This window comes from Notolabrus celidotus, chromosome 20 (genome assembly GCF_009762535.1).
Source record: "Notolabrus celidotus isolate fNotCel1 chromosome 20, fNotCel1.pri, whole genome shotgun sequence".
Classification (NCBI taxonomy): Eukaryota; Metazoa; Chordata; class Actinopteri; order Labriformes; family Labridae; genus Notolabrus; species Notolabrus celidotus.
This window is the reverse complement of record NC_048291.1, coordinates 27,394,404-27,403,894: the sequence shown is the minus strand read 5'-3', so window position 1 is coordinate 27,403,894 and position 9,491 is coordinate 27,394,404. Positions and strand designations below refer to the sequence as shown.

The 9,491-nt window shown below is 40.8% G+C and overlaps 1 protein-coding gene and 1 long non-coding RNA gene across 2 annotated transcripts; one reads left to right on the top strand and one right to left on the bottom strand.

Moving 5' to 3' along the window:
• Nucleotides 1-587: 587 nt before the first annotated feature.
• On the bottom strand, nt 588-9,283 carry amdhd2 (amidohydrolase domain containing 2). Its single transcript, XM_034712273.1, has 12 exons — nt 8,931-9,283; nt 8,202-8,365; nt 7,888-8,024; nt 7,396-7,535; nt 6,623-6,677; nt 5,773-5,985; nt 5,591-5,679; nt 2,808-2,952; nt 1,769-1,876; nt 1,602-1,670; nt 1,195-1,296; nt 588-1,110 (listed from the first exon to the last, which is right to left on the bottom strand). The coding sequence occupies exons 2-12, from the start codon at nt 8,282-8,284 to the stop codon at nt 1,031-1,033; spliced, it is 1,221 nt and encodes a 406-aa protein (XP_034568164.1). The 5' UTR covers nt 8,285-8,365; nt 8,931-9,283; the 3' UTR covers nt 588-1,030.
• LOC117832945 lies at nt 1,657-3,557 on the top strand. The gene is made up of 4 exons (XR_004635289.1): nt 1,657-1,914; nt 2,023-2,092; nt 2,196-2,543; nt 2,648-3,557. It is a non-coding gene; the product is annotated as an uncharacterized LOC117832945 (long non-coding RNA).
• Nucleotides 9,284-9,491: the final 208 nt, after the last annotated feature.

Genomic DNA, 9,491 nt, shown 5'->3' with positions numbered 1-9,491 from the left:
TGATGATTACAGAGAAACACCTGCAGAGTTTCCTCTGAGTCTCAATTCCCATTAGAATTTGCTTGATCCCAGGTTTTTGTTGGTTTCTAGAGTTAATGTTCTCAAATGCTGTAACCATTTAGTCTTAACATATGTTTTAACTCATATATTTACTTTTAATTTAGTAGTTTTAATAGTAAAAGTGCCTGAAAATGTAGTTAAAGCTCCTGTGAGACTTTTTTAACTCAATGTCTTTGTCTCAGCAGATGTGTGTCTAACATGAGTCTGGTCCTGCTGGAGGTTTCTGCTTGTTAAAGGAAGTTTGTCCTTGCCACTGTAACTTGCTAAATGCTGCAAAGTGCTCTGCTCATGGTGGATTAAGATGAGATCAGACTGAGTCCTGTCTGGAAGATGGGACTGGATCTGATCTGGTCTTGATGTTGGGTCTTTGTTACTAATAGCACATAGAGTACGGTCTAGACCTGCTCTGTTTGGAAAGAGTCTGAGGAGAAAACAGCCTAAATCAGCTCAATCATTCTTCAAAACACAAACACTGTAATTAATGAGCAGGAGAACTCCACACATAAAAAGGTCACATAGAGACACTCTGGTATTAATAAAGTTGATTGATCTGTTTTAATGTCAAAATATTTCCCTTTAAATCACACATTTGTTACAGGATTGATTTTACCTTCAGTCATTAAACTCAGCGTGTCCATATAAAGACTTCAGTCGACAAGATAAGAGAAGAACTAAGTTATTAAAATGTGATGTTAAAAAACATCTTAGAAAAATATGTTTTTTGAGGGGAATATTTCAGAAAGACAAACTTTACGCTTTTTTTTATCCAAAGCTGTGAACAGATCCACAGACAGACGACTGAGTCTGATTTGTTTCGTATGGAGGAAAAGGAAAGTCCAGCAACTGAGGTGAATGTTCTGAAGAATTAAACTTCAACAGAGTTGGCGTTCTGTGATGAACAGCGCCCCCTGAAGGCACAAAAGGTCCCAGCAGTCCTTAGAGTTTCATCTTTAGGCATCTTCTTCTTCCTCTATGGTCCTCTCCTCCAAACCTCCTCTCCAGAAATATAGGTGGCTTTCACATTGAGGGCGTCATCCAGCATGATGAGATCTGCACATGCACAACACACATATAAATATGACAGGAGAGACCGTAAAAACACAGATACTGATCCTGCTGGCTGTGAGTTCTCACCTGCGTCTGAACCGTAATTCAGGGTTCCCTTCTTGTTGCTGATTCCCAGAACTTGAGCTGGATGGAGCGAGGCAGCTTCCAGAGCTTCCTCTATACTGCAGCCTGGGCACAAACATGAAAACGGCATTAGACAACATGTTGTAGAGCTGTTGAGTGAAGCTGTAAAGGTTGAGTTTTCTGTTTCTTGGATGACTTCTCTGAGGAAGTATTGATCCTACAACGCTGATGAAATCCTCATTTATCTGAGTCCTCAACATGTTTTCCCAGAAGACACCAAGAGGGATTTTAAAAAAGTAGTAGCAGGATGGTTTTGGTTGCAATTACACTCTGACCACCAAGATAGAAGAAAGGATGTCACAAATTTGTAAAACAAATATTGAACAAGAAGTCAAAATGTGTGAACTCACCTGAAGCCTGTTTAAAGTGACGCACACACATATCCATGGTGGCGATGCTGCCGCAGAGTGTTGTCGTACCTTAAGGTGACAGAGCAGATTTACAGTCAATAGTTTTAGATCCAAAAGACAAACCCTCAGTTCACAGATGAAACCTCTTTAAAAGTATCACCACAGACCTGCGACGTAGGCGTGCAGACCCTGGATCTCTATCACCTGCTGGCCCAGAGTGTGGCGCCCTGGAGGGAGACCCATCGCTGTGATCGCATCTGTCACCAACACCAGACCTGGAAGGACACACAGACGAGACAGACGACACGTCCAGGTGAACAAGTTTGAGCCTGGGCTGAGAGTTTACAGAGTTTAATGCTCCATCTCAGCATCCAGCACAGCAGATAAAAGAAGTTAATGAAGAGTGCGTCTTTGTCTTTAGCTCAGCAGGTGTTTGGTCTCCAGCCAAACACACATCAACATGTTGACCTGATGATTACAGACGATTAAAAGTAAGAGGATCACTAAAGGTCACATTACAGCAGCGACAGGATATATTAAAACATTTATATAAGACATCCCTCCATCACTAACACTTCTTTCTGTTCCCCTCAGTCGTTCTTGAAAAGCAGTTTCTGCAGACAGCAGAAATGCTGCTTCATCATGTAAAACCCAGCGGGGAGAGACTGAAGGAGGATGAGGAGGGTGAGGAGTGAGAGAAACATGCTGTTCTATTTTTACGGCCTCCTGAACACCCAGAGAAAACTTGAGCAGAGAGAGTACCAGCTGTTACGCTTACTAATGACGGCTAACTGGGCTCACTGGGCTGTGTGAAGTGTGTGTCCTCAGCTGGGGACGCCAGCTGTATACACTACCTAACAAACTGAGATGATGCTCGTGACAAGGATGTGATAAAACATTAGAGTTCTGGTGATGCACGATCATCCTGAAGGACAAACACATGTACGTACAGTTGATATGAACCTGTGTGTTTATCTAAAGCTGTGTTTTCTCTCATCCAGCTGATGTGTATTTCTCTTCATCATACCTCCTGCTTTTCATTTTAGCATCAAGGTCACATCCTGTCTGTTAATAAGCATCTCTGGAGAGTCTGAAGGTGAGTTTAAATAAGCATCAATTTTCCATCCTGCACCGTGAAAACGTTCCCTTTGATGTCTGCAGTTTATTCTGATGGGGACACATTTCCACTTGATTCCTGATACCGACCTGAGGGATGAGCTCTGTGAGCGATGCGGAGGGCGGCAGGATTGGTGTGGATCCCGTCAGCAATCATTCCGTAGTAGACCGTCCTGCCTGCAGGGACCCGGTCGCTGGTCAGGAGCCCCACGATGCCCGGGTCACGATGGTGGAACTGGATCACACCGAATCACATGCAAATGAGGAAAGTAGCAAGAAGTTGAAGAAGAAAGTGAACAGGAGGTTTGTGTTTATAGGGAAGATTTAAAAGCTGTTGGGTGAGCTCTGGAAGAAGAAGTGTGTCTCACTTCTCGTTCTCAGGAGGAGAGAGAGTGAATCAAATAACTGAAATAGGCCACGGAGAGATCCACTTCAGTTTCAGTGCTAATAACTGGATACCCGTCGGGTGCAATAACTTTATATTTCTACAGACTTTCTCCTGCACAGATCTTTCTTTGCTGTTTTTGTTATTTTTTAATTACTTCTTTATTGAGGAAGAGCAATCACTTTACAGTCAGTGTGTATTCTACTGCAGAATGTAACATGTATAGTAGGCAGAACATACTTGATAGTTCTTCAGCAATTTAACTCTTCAATTATTTCTTTTAATGAAACTTAAGACGAACGGGCCTTACGTCTAAACAGCTGCAGAGTCCTCTGGTGCCTGCGCAAAGTTGACAAGCTAATCACAAAACAATCTATGTTACTGGTGACGCTGCTTTCAGCCACTACGCTCCTAAACTATGGAACAGCCTGCTGGAGGATCTGAGAGGCGCTGATAGAGATATTGAGAATTTTAAAGGTAAACTAAAAACGTATTTTATTTTATTCAGTCTGGCTTTTATGTCGGGTTTAACAATTTTATTACCTACCTTTTACTATAATATTGATTTAAATGTTGCTTTATTATTTTAGTAATTTTAACTGTTATCTTATTCTACTTTTATGTATTTATCCATTCATTTATTTAATTGTATTTATCTACTCAGTTGATTGATTGATATTCTCTTATAAACTCTTATCCTTACCTTTTAAATCTATTTATTTTAACTATTTTTATTCTTCATTTTGGTGCTCTAACTTATTTTAATTACACATATTTTATTTTGGTGTGCATTAGTCTCTATTTTATCTTATATTATTCTTATTTTGAATTTGTATTCTTATTATTTCTATTATTATCATTAATATTATCTTCCCCTGATATGTCTTGTCATTGTTTTACTTCTGCTTCTTTCTTGTTTTTCAATCACTGTAAAGCACTTTGGGTTGCATTTGATTTGTATGAAAGGTGACATATAAATAAAGCTTGATTGATTGATTGACTTAGAGACACTAGTATCCCCCAATGTCTTAAACCCAGAGCAAAATAAAACTGGATTAAACTGAACAACTGGGGCATGTTTACTTCCTTGTGTGGCCTTGACGTGCTGTTGGGATTTTACTATAGAAGTATGTCGTTAATTCAGAAAAACAGAACAGATTTTTTTTTTACTTACAAAAACTTTTCTCATAATTCGAGATAATTAACTTGTTAATTCAGAAATTCCAAGATTATTAAATAGTTAATTATTGCGTTTACGTGAGAAAAACAGAGCAGAATATTTTTTTCTCATGTAAACGCAATACGCTTCAATAACATACAACAGAACATGGTAATATTCCATTTCTTAAAAGGTATAAATGGAAGAGATTGAAAAAATAAAACCAAGAGCAAGCCAAAGATAAGAAAATAAATGAACCATATCTTCATTCAGTCAGGTGAAATCTGACCTTACAGGTTTAACATATTCTCTCCATTTGGACCAGATTCTGTCAAATCTTTCCTTTTGATCCTTGAGGGAGAATGAAAGCCTTTCCAGAATATACATTTGATATATTAATTCAATCTAGTCATTGATAGTAGGGGGATCAGGTTTCAACCATTTCCTTGTGACAGCTTTTGTGCTAATTTCTTATCTCTTATATTCTTATATTCCACCCATCCCAGAAAAAGTCACAGTATAGACTGTGTCGTAACTAAAAGGGATGTTAATTCCAAATAACATTATTGATGTGTCTGTGAATGTCCTTCCAAAAGGGCGCTATAACTAACATATGTTTCCAGAACACATGATTCATTCCACAAAGCCTCCAACAACAGCAACCAATCCCCTGGTGTCTTTTCTGCAGCGGTGTAATAAAAAAACGTACCACAGAACTCCTGCCATACTAGTGAGCATGTTGAGTTCCATTGTGTCTGACATATTCTTGTCCAGCCTTCCTCAGTAATATTAAAATTCCCTCCCATCTCTCCTTAATGTACCTTGTATTTTCTGATTTGGAGTGTGCAGTTATGAAGTTTTGATACAACCTTACTGCATGATTCAGATTTGGTTGCTGATAGAATAATCTTCAGAATTCCTGCCTCCTCTCTTCCTAAGGCTGGGCTGTATTTGTTATTTCTATTACTGCTGACTCTTATGCTAATCCATTTGAATTTATTTTATTACATTATGTTGTTTTATGTCTTACATTTACCCCTTCAAATGGAGCCAACATGAATGAGAAGTTTAACTAAATTACCAGAGGATGCTGCAGGATGAGATGTGATATGATAAGATGAAATACAGCTTCATGCATCCTGATGGAGAGGATCCTGCAGCAGTTACTCAAAAGGAATGAGTGTGGATATAAAATATGATATAATCAAGGTTAAGAAGAAGACCTTAATATGCACACAGAAATGTTTGATTAGTGGTGTTACAGTCTGATGCTGTGCACTCCTTCACACATGACATACAGGGTCTAAGAGAGGCTCAGGTGGGACTCACAGGCAGCATGGCATTGAAGAGGTGAGTGATGAAGGAGGCTCCGTGCTGAACGGCCTCCTCAGCCTGCGACAGGTTGGCCACAGAGTGACCTGCGTGATGAAAACAGGAGGAGGAAGAGGACTCCTGTTAAAGAGTCCATCATAAATCCACATCAGGGTCTCTTTGGAGTCAACTCTACTCACCTAAGGACACAGTAACGCCCCTCTGGGAGAGCTCCTTCACCACTGATAGGCTGCCAGCCAGCTCAGGAGCCAGCGTCACCACAGCAACGTTGTCCAGGCCGCCATAGACCTCTATCAAGTCCTGGAACCCACCGTTCTGGAAGGGCCGGAGAAACTTCTCTGGATGGGCTCCTTTTTTCTCAAGGCTGATGAACGGGCCCTCCAGGTGGAAACCTGCACAGGGCGGGTCAAAGGTCAGAGTCACAATAGTCCCAATCAAAGGCACTGTTCCTTCTTTTTAAAAATCAAACAGCTATATGAAACTTTTTATTTGTGAGCTACTTAAAGAATTAATATCCTAATTGTCTCAATCACTAATTACAAGCTTTCTTCAGTACAGCAGGTCATTATTTGGTAAATGATGGCCTCATTTTAACTAAATAGTTGAGCAGAGTATTTTTATAGACGAGGCTTGTGTTTAAATTCACACTAAAACCTTCTTATGATATAAAACAATTCTTTAAACCAGACAAAATTAACATTACAACAACAAATGCACTTTGCTGACCAAGCTAGCTCCAATGTTAGCTGTTGACAAAGCACATGCTATCACCTCTCTCTGCCCTTTAGTCCAAATATTGTCGTTCTGACTCCAGAAAATCAACATAGAAACACAAACAATGTTTATCTTAAGGCTTCAAAACAAACAATAAGTCAGTTCATGTCTTCCTGCAGGACTTGGTAAACTTTTTGCTCCCAGTTTATGAGTCAGAAAGCAGATTAAGCTAAACTAGCTTCTTGCACAATCAGCTCAGACTCAGGAGCTTTAATCTGGATTAATAGTTTGATTTTAAAGGGATTGTCCTCTTACCAATAACTCCAGCTCCATGTTTTCCTCCATTTTGAACTTTGATCTGAGGCAACACCTGAAATATAGATTTTTAATGAAATTAAGTTTCATCTCTCAATCAGAAAAAAACTTCATTAAGTCAAAAACATTAGAAACCTTGAAGTCTTTCATGTTTTATTATTACTATATAGGTGTTAACCTGCATTGGTTATAATAACAAGGCCTCTGCACCTGGTTTTATCACTTATATTCAATCAGACCGTGTTCATTTATACTACTTTTTTAGTGGTGATAATAGCAAAATTTCAGGAGCAAGGCCACACCTCAACCATGCCTCTTCTGTTTTCCATAAATTCAAACCTGACCACTTCCTCCTTTCTCGCTCTCGTTTCCACATCCCTCCCTTCCCTTTCTTCTCTCTCCTCCTCTCCTCCTCTCCTCCTTACCCATAGGGCCCTGAGGGGGTTTGTCGTACCCGGGTGCTACAGCAGATCCCCTACGAAGCTTCCTTAAAGTGACTATGTGTTCAAATCGATCAATACAATAATCCATAATCAATAAACTATCTGTCAATCTCCTTCTGTTGGTGTGGTCCTTGCTAGTGAATTATCATGATGTACACATAACTTCTTCAGTTCATTGTTTATTGTTCCAGCAGTTTTTGATCTTGTCACTGTACTCTCAAAGTAAAAATCTTCCCCTGCTGTTCTTTCACCGGGTAACCTCTGAGTCTGCTGTGAAGAATCAGGTTAAGCATATTTCATTTGCAGTCCCATCAGAAAGGTAAACGTTACCTTGTGATAGACTTCCGGGGGCGAGGTGACCAGAGTGGGGCAGAAAGACGTCACTCCATGCTCCAGGATCTTCTTGGCCACTAAAGAAACTCCGCTGCTGACGTCGTCTGAGGCCTGAGAGAAGTCGATGCCGTATCCTCCTGGAGAGGGAGAGGTTGTGTGTTTACAGTCACACTAAAAACTAATGCACTGAGACATGTGTGGAAATGACTGAGAGGTTCATAGACATCTGTGTATCTATGCAGCTGCAACATTATCACAGTGATGCAAACATCAGTGTTGCACAAATAATATAATGTCCCACTGGATGGAAGCTCTGTCTTATCTTTAACACATCAGAAGTAAATCAGTTGCATCATATTGATAACAGGCTGACTAATCGATCGAGTGTTTCAGCTCTGAGCAGATTAGCTTCTGAAATATCCTGAAGACAGCTCAATAAGACGGTGTCAGACAGCTGTAGTCAATGTGTGTGTTCAGTGTGTGTGTTACCATTGATCTGGACGTCTATGAACCCGGGGGCGATGATGCTGCCTTCACAGTCCACAAGTTTGTCAGCGTACCCCTGCTCATCAAAGAACAGCTTCTCTGGGTCTAAAATCTTCCCTTCACGCACCCACAGGTCCTCTCTGCGCACACACACACACACACACACACACACACACACACACACACACACACACACACACACACACACACACACACACACACACACATACACACATACACACAACTCTCAGACTCCTGCAAACCTAAGCTTGGCCTGTCACAGTATGTATTGGGGGGTGTGAGTGTGTGTGTTGTACCTCTGCAGTTTGTGGTCTGTCAGTATCCTGCAGTTGATGAACTGAGTGATGGGAGCGTCCGACACCGACTTGTTGGACGGCATGTTGATCTCTCAGAGTCACACTCTGTCCTCTCTGCTTCAGATCATCAGAGGAGGACGCAGCTGATGTCAAAGTCGATGTCACTGGAATAAACAGAGGAAAAGTGTCTCTTACATGTCCTATAATCTGAGGTGACAGTCTGAAACTTAGAGATATTGAGTTTACTCTTATAAGAGACAAACATGAGGAGCAGGGACACACATTGAACAACATTTAAGAAGTGAATGTTCTGCAGACGTACACCTACACATCTGATAAACTCCCTTTGTTGTAAATGAGCTGCACAAGTTTATAAACTGACATCTTATAGAAGCAGTGAAAGGCCTTTAGGTGAACATTAAAGGAGGAAATGACTGCCTTCTTTGTCTTTTAGTTGCTTCTTCAACTAGACATCAAATCACATTTGCAAGAGGATCAACTGATATCTTATCTGAGAGGGTGCAGCAGCTGACTTTGACCTCTGCTCCTCTTTAATCCCTCATGGTGTTCAAAAGTGAAATAATCCTTTATTTAGATATCATTCTGTACTGTAACAAATCCTGATTATGCACATTTCACCAGTGTGTCTTATATTCTAGATGTGGTGCCAAACTCCATAAAGAAAACACTCACTTTAAGTCTTCCCTGGCTGTGACTTATTAAACTTACCTTGAGGAAGTGAGGGAGAGAAGGTCAAGATCCGTCAGAGTCCTGTGTTCACTTCGGCATCCACTGAATGTAAAGTCAGACTCTTATTTAATCAGATTTAAAGGTTTCCCTCAGTCATCATGTTCCTCTCCTTCCGCAGAAACAGCATCAGATCTCTGCACTTTCAACCGGAAGTGACATCCCAGGTTAGTCTCCGTCTTTTCATTACAGTAAGCAGCTCTAATTATTAAAGATCATGTCTTTAAACTGAACCTCTTTAGAGTTCTTGGTGTTAGAAACAGAGCCCGAGGGGAGTTTTGCTGAATCCGTTGTACAGAAGCACGGGAAACGGATGTCATGTGACAGAAGCGGAGCTGCAGATCAGCTGATCAAAACAAAACACAGAAGAGGGTGCAGACTGCTGACAGGGGGAGAGTCTGCAGTCTACACCATAGACTGTGTTACAGGGGGAGAGTCTGCACCATAGACTGTGTTATAGGGGGAGAGTCTGCACCATAGACTGTGTTACAGGGGGGGAGTCTGCAGTCTGCACCATAGACTGTATTACAGGTGGAGAGTCTG

Excerpts from the sequence above, each read along its gene's own strand:
- amdhd2 (XM_034712273.1), bottom strand. The coding sequence starts at position 8,284 with ATGCCGTCCAACAAGTCGGTGTCGGACGCTCCCATCACTCAGTTCATC. Across the intron at positions 7,536-7,887 it reads CATAGACGTCCAGATCAATG|GAGGATACGGCATCGACTTC; the intron begins GTAACACACACA and ends CTCCCTCTCCAG. Across the intron at positions 5,680-5,772 it reads GGGCGTTACTGTGTCCTTAG|GTCACTCTGTGGCCAACCTG; the intron begins GTGAGTAGAGTT and ends TTCATCACGCAG.